A 13393-nucleotide genomic window follows, 5' to 3' on the forward strand; every position below is an offset into this window, starting at 1 on the left:
GCATGCATTATGTGGCGATCGCTGGTGATTGATTCTGTGCAGGACTGGTTGATCTGTAATGACCTTTGTCAGAAAAGTTTCAAGTCTGTATTTTTGAGGGTTTATTGAGAAAGTGTGAGTAGAGTGCATGCAGTGTTTAACAAAGGCCAAATGGAATCTAACGATAAGGGAGTTTTGAAAATTGAAAGGCACACTGAACATATTCTAAGGAAAAGTTATCCTTTTTTTGTATTGTAATTTCAATATGTGTATTGCATACATCCATACATCCATATATACACAATACATACGTACGTATGGCATAACATTCAGGCATAACATTATGACCACCTGCCTAATATTGTGAAGGTTCCCCTTATGTAGCCAAAACAGCTCTGACCTGTCATGCACGTACATTCATAATTATTTGTATCTTTTCAACCACTAGTAATAATGAACTTGGGACAGCCTTTGTTCCCAGTCATGTGGTTAAGTGACACATGCAAAGCATTTGATTTGGCTTCTGTTTCTGTAAAACAAAAGCAGAATATTTGAAGCCTAAAGACCTGTAGTGTTACACATTGTAGGATACCTTTGGAAATTACGTTTTACTATAAAAAATGATAGTCTACTTTGAGATGATGTGCCACATGCTGCTTTGTCAAGAAACTCACAACATATAGAGAAAGCATCCATAAACATAATCATTCATCCATATTTAAAGAATGCCATAATATTTTAGTAAAATGTAATTTATTGATACAAAAATGTAAACAAAATGTACACAGTATTTATACAGTACAATTGAATAGCCTACTGCAGATATAAGCATTATGTTAAAACATTTTCTGTGTAAACATACACATTTTAGTTACAAGTGTAGTAAAAAGAAAAAAAAAGTTGATCATCTTAATCTGTGAGCATTGTGCTGGTGATATCGCCCACGTTATAGATACATTATTTTTTATAGTTCTGTCTCCTTTATGTCACATTTGGCTGAAGTGTGTCTCTCGGTTTGCTCTTTATTTACAGCCTCTGTTGCTGGCATCACAGTGGTGTTTATCACTGAGGTCATCACTGGTGGTTCTTCAACAATGTACTGTGTAAATGCTGTGTTGAAAAGCCCTGTGAAAAAGACAGAATTTTATGATCAATGTTTTAGGTCACAAAGCCAGTCATAGGAGCAGGAGCAATTCAAGTCCTTGCAGTTGGATCACAGTCTCTGTGGGCACAAATGTTTTTCTCCACATTTATGTATTCCTTACAGTGGAAGCCTTGAAAGAGTACCGAGTCATCTGCCTACCTCTTCGCCTTTGTCCTTGGGAGTTCTTCTCTTCCTGGCTTGATTTGGATTTACTGCTCTCCTCAGATGGATCAGAGTCATCATTCTCTGCAAGAATAAAAACTGCCATATGATTTTTAAAATTTCAAAGTACTTGTGGCTTTTTGCATAACTACAAACCTGCAATAACAAAGTCTGTGTATATGACAGTTCTGGACACGCAGAGTAAAACCATCCCAAAGATTTTGCATAAATGTATGACCCTGACTGAAGTTCAAGCTGCAGCTTCAGTTTGATGTTGCTGGTTTGATGATATAATATGACAAACATGGGACTGTAATCTGCCTACCTCTTTTCCAGGTGATGTGCGCTCTCCTCAACTTCATGGCAAAAAAAATGACCACCACCAGAAGACCAAATATCAGGCATGTCACCAGTAAGACCAGTAAAGGTGAATTTCCTTTGGTTCGTGTCTGCATCTTTGAGCCATTGAAGCTTCCTGGGAAGGCATGCTATAAATTAGTTCAGCAAAACCTTAAAAAGCCTATTACATATTCCATGTGCATAAGAAAATACAGTTATCTATTTTCACACAGGAGGAACAGAATTTTAGTCTCTACCATTCATCCACGGGTACTGTTAATGGTGTGAATATACCTGTTGTGTTTCCCTCTGTATGGTTATAGGATGTGATCACCTCTGTTGTCTCAGAGACTGATGTCCAACCTTCAAAGAAATTATGAAGAAGGAAGATACAATGATTAACACAGGCTTAAAAAAAAAATAAGATGCTGCAGCCTAAGTCAACCCTGTTTTTTGTGGATCAACTCAATTATAGTTGTTCAAGATTACCACTAGATGGCACCAGTCATATTTCTCAATAATGGTTATGCATATAATCTTTCAGTACAAGAAGACTGGATCTAATACCTGTTGTTCTTATTGTATTGCTGATTGTGTCATTCCTCCCCCTTAATGAGTCTGAAAAAAAGACATTTTGAGAAATAAGCCTCAGTAGAAAAAAAAAGTCAAAAGGTAAAGGAAAAGGAAAAGGTTAATTTTCAAAGATTAGAAGAGAAGATTACTTCTGTAGAAACACACAAAAATGTTTTATTTCAAACAAATTGTTGTATTGTGTTTAAAGTTTAAAACCACTGGGTTCAAATATTAATATTTTCCAAGCTGGTATATAAAATAAATAATGATGTTAAGTACACATATGTGTCATTTAGACTGGGGACATGTCCCCACCACTTTAAGAGTGGCCAATGTTTTCATTACTTTTTAAAGCACCATTTTAAAAAGATGTCCTTGAAAATAGCTTGCATCAAGAGATGTTAACAAATGGAATGAAATGAAAATTTCAATTTGCCCCAAAATCTACTCTGACCTCATATTTTTCAACCAGTATGTTGCCAAATATCACATGTGTTTTTCATCTTTTCATGGACTTTTCGTCACACAGTGATGCCCTTCTCTGCATATATTGGAAATGCTTTTCACCAACATCAACCTTCACAATTCCATCACCAGAATTTATGAATACTTTTCACATAACTGAGTTTCATACAATACTCTGAGACATCCGTCACAGGAAACAAACTTTGTGGTATCACAACTAGTGTGTTGAAACACCTATCTAAATGCAAATGTGAAAGCTTTCACACCCCTAGTTTCCATTCAAGGCATGACAGGTTATTCAATATATTATACATTTAGTATACAAAGCAATAAAAAGGCATATAGCATAGAGTGAACACATTTAAGGTTAATTTATCCCCATAATTGTATGAACGTTGTAGATATCCCTTTCTTCATTACCTTATATCATTAAAGATTCATGTAGATATTAGGCTACTACATGCAATCTGTTTTACGAGCATTGAATCTTTGAGGCATGCTATAATTTAGAGTTTAAACTGATGGGGCATTTATTCTTCCATGTAACTTTAAAAAAAAAACAACTTGTTGTTCAAAGGCAGCTTTTGCGCTGTTGTCCCATCGCTGTACACGCCCATCTGACGTGGAATATCTGTCACTTAGGGCGTTTTCACACCTGCCTTGTTTAGTTCGGTTAAATCGAACCCTGGAGCGTTTACCCCCTTGGTGCACTTCGTTTGGGAAGGTGAGAACACATCAATCGCATTCGGGTGCGGACCAAAACAACCGGACCGAGACCGAGTTCCAAACAAACTCTGGTACAGTTCGTTTGTGGTGAGAACATGATCCAAACTCTTTCCGACCCAACTGCAGGAAGCAGGGGCGGTTCTAGGGGGGGGGCCAACAGGGGCCAGTGCCCCCGTAACTCTGAGTCTGGACCCCCTGTGGCCCCCCTGACAGGGAGTCTGCATTACTAATACTATGACAGATTTCTTGCAATGATTTTGTACTGAAGGGAAAGGCAGGAATAAAGTGTCTCGGCAGTTTACTACTATCAAAATTGCTGAAATTGTAAACACTGTTTTGTCTGAATGAGGGATTTATCCTTTTTTCCGGGTTGTATGTGCCCCCTTACAAAAAAGCCGGCCCCAACCTGGCCCCCGTATTAAAACTGGTCTAGAACCGCCACTGGCATCAGTGCTTAACCCCGAATTACCACTGGATAGTGTCCGCTGCGTTACGGCCAGATCAGGGGCCTCATGTACTAAGACTTACGTGGATTTCTTACTGAAACATGGCGTACGCTAGAATCCAGAAACTGTCATATGCACAAAAAAAATCAGATGTATCAAAGTGTGCGTACGCATGGATCCAAGCACTTTTCCTTTGTCCCTGTCCACGCCCCCATTTAAATATGTAAATTCATTTAAATAGGGCCTGCACCGGGGATTCCCCTCTCTACATCATCAGATTCACACCATGAGTAAAGGGAAGAAGCTCAACTTCACCGAGTCTGACCTCGAAACTCTATTAAATAAAGTCGAGAAGATCTGTATTATTTGGTAGCCTCTCGTCAGGGATAAACACCCAAAAAAAGAAATGTGAGTGGGAGCGTGTGTGTGAGGCACTGAACGCTGTGGGGGGGCAAGAGTCAATTGAAGGAGGCATACAACATGTGAAATAGATTTAGTTTCCTTTGCTCATGCACCACTTGATTGAATCACTATTGCTTTTAAAAAAAAATAAATATATGATAATAATAATAATAATAATAACTGCTACCGTTAGTGGGAAACAAACAGAAGGACAAAACAACTTCATTACAAGGATTGACAAGACTGATCACACTTATATTAATGACTGCAGAAGTGCGCCGTGGCTACTGCAGTGTTGCATTTCCAACTTTACGCACGCGTTTATTGACAAATACTGAACGCAAGGAGACAATAAAGGGCTTGATATCTCTGCCGCTCTATTTTCACCAGGGAAAAACAAATACCCATATTTGAATGCACGTGCCCAAATGGGCATTGTGCTGGTTTACATTCGGGGCGCAATTAAACGGATAAATTATTTACTCACCGAGAAGCCACCCATCGCGCACCGTGCCAGCCTCCAGCCTGTTACCAACCATGCTATTGGTAAGAATGAACGAGTCATGCATTGAACCAGGCCACCTTGCCACAATGTTGGTGAGCTGCATTTGCGCATCACATATTATTTGAACATTAACTGGATGACATTCTTATGATCCCGTCCCACACAGCTGGCATGGGTCGGCTCAGAGTGGACTGGCACACTCCTGACCGGTCGGCCAGTTCCCTCTGGAAGGCTCCTGTTGCCAGAAACCCCAGAGTGGTCAGCACCTGTGTGGGCACAGACAACCCCGGGCTCCTGGCTGTGTTTCGTTCTAGGGCCGGCCGCAGCTCTGCGCACAGCTCCAGTAACACTGGCCTCGGCAACCTAAAACGACTCATGAGCCATGTCATTTGCCTACAGATCTTCCCGTTCTCTAATCACCCTCTCACGTCTGATATAACCATTTGCGATGTCTTCTAACAAGACCAAGGCTGCCATTGTTAATGCCATTTTTTCATCACTTTGCGCATGCTTTTATATCCATCCATATGATTGCAAACACGTGCGTGTTAATTGTCCATTAATGTGTCTCTGATGTGCACATTACACTGAGGATGAATTGTTTTCACATAATTAACAGTTTCCCAGCATCACCTCTAAGTGTCGCCAAAGGAACAATAGCTGTAGAAACGTGCGTACGCCAGCCATGAAGCTACGTGGGGCACCGCACATTTCCACGGTCATTTCACTTTTGATACATCTGAACGTTGGCGTGGAAAATGACGTACGCCACGTTTTTGTGTGTACGCAACATTAATACATGAGGCCCCAGGTGTTTTGCTCCGCCGTCCGGTAACCCCCGGTTGCGTTTTGAGTCGTACACGGTGCAGTACGGTAGGCAGCGGGCGTCGCGAGGCCAAGGAGTTCCCGCGATAATCACATGATCACTCGAGACCGCAGTTATAGGTCTGTGTCATAAAGACAACAACACGAAGTGTTCCCGATCAAAGGATCAGAAGAAGAGCTTGTGTTTGTCTCTTTTTTGAGATTTGTGTGCTGGTGTAAACACGGAGTGTTTTATTTAGAAAAATAACCGGATGTCAAATTGTTGTTGTTTCAGTGCTTGACTTCCTGTCTGCTCGGTGCTAAATTCAGCTGAATTGCTGCCTCGTTTTCGAAATTTAGACCAATTAGAGAGCAGTTTCCTCGCGCATCACACATTTTGGTCCACTTGTAAATGCTGCTGTGTGAACACAAACCAAACTCGAGGCAATACGCAACATTGTAACAAGTTTGTCCCTCATTCGGACCAGAGCAAACGAACTATAGGTGTGAAAACGCCCTTAATGCCCATGTCTAGTGGTGCAACGGATCATCATTGATCCGTGATCCGTTCGGATCAGTATCTTCGGTTCGACACACACGTGATCCGCGGATTGATTTATGGAAAAAAAAAAGTAGTGCGCATGTTTAATCCACAAACTTGTTAAGTGCAGTGTGGTCATGGCTGGCGGAGGAAGGGAGGAGCTTGAACGCCCCACGTCATTTAAATCCCCTGTATTGGAGCATTTTGGCTTCTTTGTCAAATATAATGAGGAAGGAAAGAGGTTAGTGGATAAAACCGTGACGGTAGGCACTGTGGCACAAGAAAGCCATATATGACAGTGGAAACACATCAAGCATGGCCACGCATTTGAAGCGACATCACCCCGGTGTTTCACTGACAGGAGTGAAAACGAAGGCTGCTCAACAGCCGCTTATCACCGCGGCATTTACAAAGTTATATTTATTTGTCTTGTCTCGTCTTTTCTTTTTTTTATTTGCTGATCCGAAAAATTATCCGTGATTCTGATCCGTGAAACGATCTGAACCATGAGTTTTTTGATCCGTTGCACCCCTACCCATGTCCCATGAAAATCCCATACAAATGAAAACACTCACCACTAGTGCTGAGAAGTGAGCCTGTGGATGTAACATGATTCACAGATAATCCAGTGGGTGTTGTAAGGGTCCTTGGCTTATTGGAGGAAAACAGCTGACTGGAAGGAACAGTTGATAACTCTTTGGAGCTCTCTGATGGAAACCCAGTCACATCTCTGGTTGTGAGGTATACTGTTGTTCTGCCGTCTAACCAGCTAGTTGTTGTTTTCCCCCCCTCTGTTGGTCTTTGCGGCTGAGCTGTGGTTAATCTGGTTGTGGTTGTTTGGCTGGCCTTTATTGCTGTGACAGAGAGGGGCCTTACATTAATAACAAGTAGCAACATGATCGAAAATATAAGGAAAAATTCCTGCTTACCAATTAACAATCTGCAAATCACACTGTTTTTCAATCAGAATACAGGAAATCAGATGTTTTACAACATACAGAAAGAGCAAATAATACAGCTTTGTTTTATTTAGTTGGCCAGTTTGGTGTTGTGAATCATGGAGCAACTCTTGAGAAAAAACCCTCCCAGTGCTTTCCCTGTCTCATGACGACACAACTACACTTTATCACTGTTCCTCAAATATCTGCCTTTATGCAGAAGTACATTCAAATAAACATGTTTTGGTTAATAGAAGGGTCATTTAAATTTACTTCCTCTGCTGGTGAAAATTTTCTGTTTTAAGTTACTGCCACAAAAGCCACTTTGAGAGAAAGTGAGTGGAAGAGGGACAGAGATAATGAATTGTACTCACAGTTTTTTCCAATTTTGACAAAATCAATCAGAGGTTGTGAGTGCAGTGCTGGGTGACGAACAAGGCATTCCACAGTGATTCTGTTTTCCACAGACTGAACACTTAACATAGCCTTTGAGACATAAATTTCACTTTCCCGCAGGACTTGGGAATTAGCTGTGGAATGGAATAGATGTCATTAGTACCATTTCTCAGCAGGTGTACCAGCTTCCATCCATAGACAAAGAACATACACTAAGAGTTATAATATGACATGACTGAGAACTCTGATCAAATCACAATTTATATTTTTAGAGTTTAGAGTACTGTCTTTATCGTTAAATGGGCTCTGCGGAGCTCCTGTGTTGTGATGGATGCCACTCATTAGTCTATATCAGCAGACTCCATCTAAACTAACATTAGCTACTGTTGCCATGTTAGTGGAGTGACGAGAGGCACTGAGACAAGGCAATTAAGGACTTGCATAGAGTTGCCTTGCGGAAAATCAGACCACAAAGAAATCCACAGTACAGCAGCATTTAACAATTAATAAATTAATCCACAGACTTGTACACGCAACCAAGAGAGACATGGAATTTTCTTTATGATCTGCTCACATATGGCCAATAAAAAGTGATTAAATCGCTACAAATTGTCAAAAGGAGATTGTTTGTGGCTATCATCAGGGCTTGAAATAACATCCACCAAACCAAAAAGGCTATCAGTGGAGTACAGTCCCAATGACCAGCATACATTATACAAGATGCGCAAATCTATGATAAAATTAAAAATCAATCAAAAGGTTGTTTCATCTCTCTAGCAGCCGTGGCAGCTTCTGTTACAAGACAAACATGTCTCCTCACAAAGAGAGCCACGTGTAGACCACCTTCTTTGAGTAAGAACTTTTCCCTGCTGGTTCAGAATAGTCATGCACAAGATACAGCACCACAAACATTCATCAAAGAGGACAGGTGACGCATTTTTGTTAGTCAGGTTATGTCAGCCTACATGGCTGTCTTTGGTTTACTTCTTCATTACTATGTGGCTTTAGCTATTTAGTTAATACCAGCTTACCAAGAATTTCAGGCCCGTGATCCAATTTCCAGAAGATCTGGGGAGGAAAGTGGTTTCCCTTAGCAATGCATTTCATGTCAAACCGTCCTCCACGCTTTGCTTTGGTCATTATGGGATTACCTTTGAAATAATGTTTAAATGTTATTTAAGTATTATGAAATGCTCATCCAACTAACAATGCAATGGTCATGACAAGTCATGGCGAAGGTTATATAGCTCTGGCAATACATTTACAAAATCATATTCAACAGCATTTCTTTGGTGCTATCAACAATGATATAATCTGTGACCCAGTCAATACTCACCTAACACTGTCAACTGTACTGTCTTCTCTGTTATATGGGTGTCATAGTGAGAGCATGTGTAGTTTCCTCCATCTTTGAAGGTGACATCAGATATACTGACAATGAATTCTGACTCGGACAGGTCTTTGATGGTGTAGCGTTGATCCTTTACACCTTTGGACACTTCAGCTGAGGAGTGAAGGAAAATAAAGTAAAAAGTTTAATATCCTTGTTCAAAAGTGAGATATGTATGCAATTATGGCCCAAACATTAGATCATTTGCATTGCTACTCCAAGATAATTCATCTTTACCTTGATTGTGCTTGAAGAACATAATATATCCTTCAGGGTTCTTCCACTCAACACTCTGGTGAGCATTAATAATTGGGCAGCTTAAGTCGACTGTCTGACCTTTTGTCACAGTCACATGCTGCCACACCGCAAGTGAAACTGCAATCAAATAAATAGGAACATCAATTTCTTTCACACTGGGTGCACAATGTCATTTAAACACCATACAGATAAAACACTAAATATTTGATAAAACATTTTCATAAAATAACACCAGGCTGTTACCCAATACCCAATACCCTTTACAAACCGATGAGTAACTATCTTTGGCCTTTGGCCTTAAAAGGTCAAGTACTGATCAATTGAGGTTTGTCTCCCTCCCTCCTACACAGAGGTGTCTGAAGTTAAACACTGTTTCTGTGAGTGAATGCAGGTGGTGAGACAGGAAATGTTTTTTGTAGGTGTAAAATAAGCAGCCCCCTATCACACATGTGATGCATTTCTGATGTGACAGGAAGTAATGTGGTCAGTACTTTCACAGGGAAAGTGAAAGTAACAGCGAGTGTATGAGCAAATACATATATGCTGTGTGGGTTGTTCATGGGGGATTTGGTTGCTTTTTCTTTCCTATATGGTGAGAATGACAAGCTATTTGGAAAACACAATTGTGTGGGCATATTGACACCAGCAGAAATGGTGGTGGGCTTGAAGGATAAGAGGTCATCAAGACTTTTAATAAGCCTGGGTTGTGTAAGATATTAGAATACTTAAACTGAACACTGGAACAAATTACCAGCCACTAAAACCCAGTTAGATTCATTAGTTGTACTGTGGGGCAACAGGTTTTTGAGTTTTCTTTAAACTTTGGTCAATGGACATTTTTTTTATTTCTAATGTCCGAAATATAAAGAACATTTCTTTCCACAGGAAACACTAAATGCAATATAATATATGCATCACTGAAGCTAATAGAGGGGAGTGTATACATATATAAATATGCATGCATTCATATACATATATTAAATATGGGGAAAATAAATGACAATCCAAATTAGGTACTAATGATTAAATATAAATTACATATAGAATTACAAATCTAATGTGTCAAATAACATGAGCTCAGGCAACAATGCTTTTCATTGAAGATAAATGCAACCATTTGATGTGTCAGAAGCACCTAAGTTTGGCATTGTGCCCTACTTTTCACCAGAAGACATCAGACTTTACTTTCAGTAGGTTCATTTGTCGGTTTTAATGATTAGATTTGTTTAGATTAATTTATCGTTTCATTTCAGCATTATCTACTTTTCATAACAAAGTATGCCTGTCAACAAGTATTGAAAGTAAAAGACTCACCCTGTATAATCATCATGAAGATGTAAAGCGGCAGCTTCTGTTCCATCTCTGTCATTCACTAACAATCACACTTCAACTCTGCTGTGTTTCCTCATCACTTGATCTATTTGTACTCTACCGAGGGACGTTCCGTGACATCACAGCCCTGTGGTTTCCACAGAAGTTTTCATTCAAGGGATTTTCATGTGATACTATATCTCTATATAGTACAAGTACGAGGCTCAGTTTAGGTTTATACAGTTAGGACTTATATAAACTATCTCCGAAACTGAATTTTGTGGTCATACTACCCCTGGCACATTTTAAGTTGTTAAATGAAAGAGAGGAATTGCCCAAAACATTTTTTTTGGCTGATATCACAAGTCAACATGTTGTCCTTCAGACAGTTTAGTTACAACAGAAATACAGTCAAAAGTGAAAGCTCAATAAAAAGTATACATAAAAAAATATTATATTATAAATATATTAAGCTAAAACAAAATGCTTCAATACATACCATAGAACATACAAGTAAACTCCTCTTTAACTTCAGGGTAAAAAGGCTGTAATTGTAACCACTAAGCCACCATGTCACTGAGGTAAACTGCTTTGTGCAGGAGAGGTCTACGAAGGGAGAAACAGAGTGACTGTATTAATTCAGACAACCATTGTAAGTATTTATGTAAATGTATCTCATCTATGGTATGATATGACCCTGATGGTATGATATGCTGTTTGTCATCCACCACTTTAGTCCAGAGATTTTCATGGTGCCCAGAGGTTTTAATTGTTGACATCACCTCTAGTGCCACCATGAGGTTGCCATTTCTGGTCTTTAGTGACATTTGCTTTTTATTTGATTATTATTATTATTATTATTATTATTATTATTATTTTCATGGACACTGCACATTGATCCAACATTGAATAGATTGTCATGAAATTTGGTGCACAAATATGGTGCCATTAGACTCCCCCTACTAGTAAATAGGGCTGCAACGATTAGTCGACATAATCAATTATGATTAAAGTGAAAATGTGTATTTAAAGCATTAATAAACTGCAGTGGCATGGCTTTGATAATTCTTAGCTCAGAGTGTCAGTCTCACAATCCATACAACTCAGAGATGCAAAGATGTAGGATTGGCTGGATACTGCAACATGGTAACTTTTTCCTGCAGTCACAGGCAGTGGGGGCGTTATGAGTGCCTGTCTATTCTAGATGGTCCTGTGTTCAGCAATTCGAGCATTCAAGTATGATGATGTAAAATAATGCTTTATACCTTATATCCTGCTGGCTGCACAATCCTGCTCTGCACGAAAATCCACTTTATCAACTGAGTATGGAATGCATGAGAAATTTTGCAAGGATTCCTACTGATGGATGATAACAATATCAAACTGACTTTTTAATTAGTTGCCTAGATCCATACTCCAAACTGTGTCAGTTCAGGATATATTGTGTTTCTACAGACTAAGATGACTGCCTTCCACTGACATCAGATCTGTGCCCAACACTAGACTATTCTATTACACTACACTACAGCCGTCAACTGTCAGGTGGCAAAGGCCATCATAAAGAAAGAAATGGCAGATTTTGTGCTCTCTAAGGCCCACATGAATGTTAAAAACAACATTACATTTTTACAATGATTGTGTTTAACTGATCACAATGTGTCATCAGATATCTCATAATCATACACCATTCTTCTAAGGTATGACTTAGACTAAAATTACTGAACATGTTAACATACAGATAGACCTTACTGATCACTGAGTGGGATTGCCCCCTGCTGGAACAGCAGGTTAACATTAACAATGAAATGTCTTACTTTCTCAGAGCAATCATGTCCAAAGCAGCAGCAGTTGGTATTGATCTTGGGACCACCTACTCCTGTGTTGGAGTGTTCCAGCATGGCAAGGTGAAAATCATTGCCAATGACCAGGGCAACAGGACCACACCCAGCTATGTGGCCTTTACAGATAGTGAGAGGCTGATTGGCGACGCAGCCAAGAATCAGGTTGCCATGAACCCCACCAACACAGTTTTCAGTGAGATTACTTTAGCCTGAAGTGATATTATGTTGTGAAATATTATTTTGTTCCAATGATCTTGTGATGTGACTGCCAGGTCACAGAGTCAATGCATTAATTATTGTCAAGATTTGACACATTTAAATCAACTAGAAGTATGTGAACGAACATCAAAACATTTATTCCTTCAATTTGTCAGCGACAGTGGACGCCCCAAAGTGTGCTCAATGCTGACCTCTTTTGTGGCACCTTGGACCCCGTCGAGAGGTCACTCCGTGACACTAAGATAGATTAAGGCCAGATTCATGACATCGTGTTAGTCGGTGGCTACACCCGAATCCCCAATATCCAAAAGCTGCTCCAGGATTTCTCCAATGGAAAGGAGCTCAACAAGAGCATCAATCCAGATGTAGCTGCGGCCTACAGCGCTGGTAAGTGTCTTCTGCCAGATGGTCACACACACACCAGTTTGTTTCCCTCTCTTTTTTACTGCTCACATTGGAGGGCAGCCTCCATCATCTGCCTTCATGACCCAAACTTCAGTAAGCTCTAACAATATCTTGTTTTTAGAGCTGTCCAGACGGCCATCCTTTCTGGTGACAAGCCCTGAGAATGTGCAGGACTTGCTGCTTCTGGACGTCACCTCTCTGTCCCTGGGTATTGAGACTGCTGGAGGTGTCATGACTGTCCTTATCAAACATAACACCATCATTCCTACCAAGCAGACCCAGACCTTCACCACCTACTCTAACAAGAATATTGTATAACAAGTGTTTGGGGTTAACACATTATAAAAGTAATGCTTACAGTAATGTAATGCATTACTAATAGGATGAGAGAAGAAACGTCTTCAAGAAACTGAAACATGTCCACCGCGTGGACAGCGTCTGCTCCGATTCAACTTGCAAAGTCTGAGAACATTGGCTGTTGACCGTCTGAGCCATTGGATTCTCTGATTGGTTGTGTGCTAGCTGTATGACCATTCTGATTGGCGGTTT

At 40.0% G+C, this 13393-nt stretch overlaps 1 protein-coding gene and 1 pseudogene across 2 annotated transcripts; one reads left to right on the forward strand and one right to left on the reverse strand.

The window, feature by feature from the left end:
* Positions 1–765: 765 nt before the first annotated feature.
* crtam (cytotoxic and regulatory T cell molecule) lies at positions 766–10465 on the reverse strand. 2 transcript variants are annotated; one of them, XM_030438846.1, is made up of 11 exons: positions 10383–10465; positions 9048–9185; positions 8757–8924; positions 8452–8571; positions 7399–7554; positions 6662–6940; positions 2192–2242; positions 1919–1987; positions 1611–1760; positions 1283–1369; positions 766–1104 (listed from the first exon to the last, which is right to left on the reverse strand). In XM_030438846.1, the coding sequence occupies exons 1-11, from the start codon at positions 10435–10437 to the stop codon at positions 944–946; spliced, it is 1434 nt and encodes a 477-aa protein (XP_030294706.1). In that variant the 5' UTR covers positions 10438–10465; the 3' UTR covers positions 766–943. The 2 variants fall into 2 exon arrangements, with proteins under 2 accessions (XP_030294706.1, XP_030294707.1); XM_030438847.1 differs by lacking the exon at positions 2192–2242 and having other exon boundaries at positions 780–1104.
* A 1743-nt stretch (positions 10466–12208) lies between these two features.
* LOC115594709 (heat shock cognate 71 kDa protein-like) lies at positions 12209–13166 on the forward strand (annotated as a pseudogene).
* Positions 13167–13393: the final 227 nt, after the last annotated feature.

The sequence above is a fragment of the Sparus aurata genome, chromosome 13, assembly GCF_900880675.1.
Source record: "Sparus aurata chromosome 13, fSpaAur1.1, whole genome shotgun sequence".
NCBI lineage: Eukaryota > Metazoa > Chordata > Actinopteri > Spariformes > Sparidae > Sparus > Sparus aurata.

Excerpts from the sequence above, each read along its gene's own strand:
- crtam (XM_030438846.1), bottom strand. The coding sequence starts at position 10,437 with ATGACAGAGATGGAACAGAAGCTGCCGCTTTACATCTTCATGATGATT. Across the intron at positions 6,941-7,398 it reads TGTCAAAATTGGAAAAAACT|CAATAAAGGCCAGCCAAACA; the intron begins GTGAGTACAATT and ends TCTCTGTCACAG. Across the intron at positions 1,105-1,282 it reads CCAAGGACAAAGGCGAAGAG|GGCTTTTCAACACAGCATTT; the intron begins GTAGGCAGATGA and ends TCTTTTTCACAG.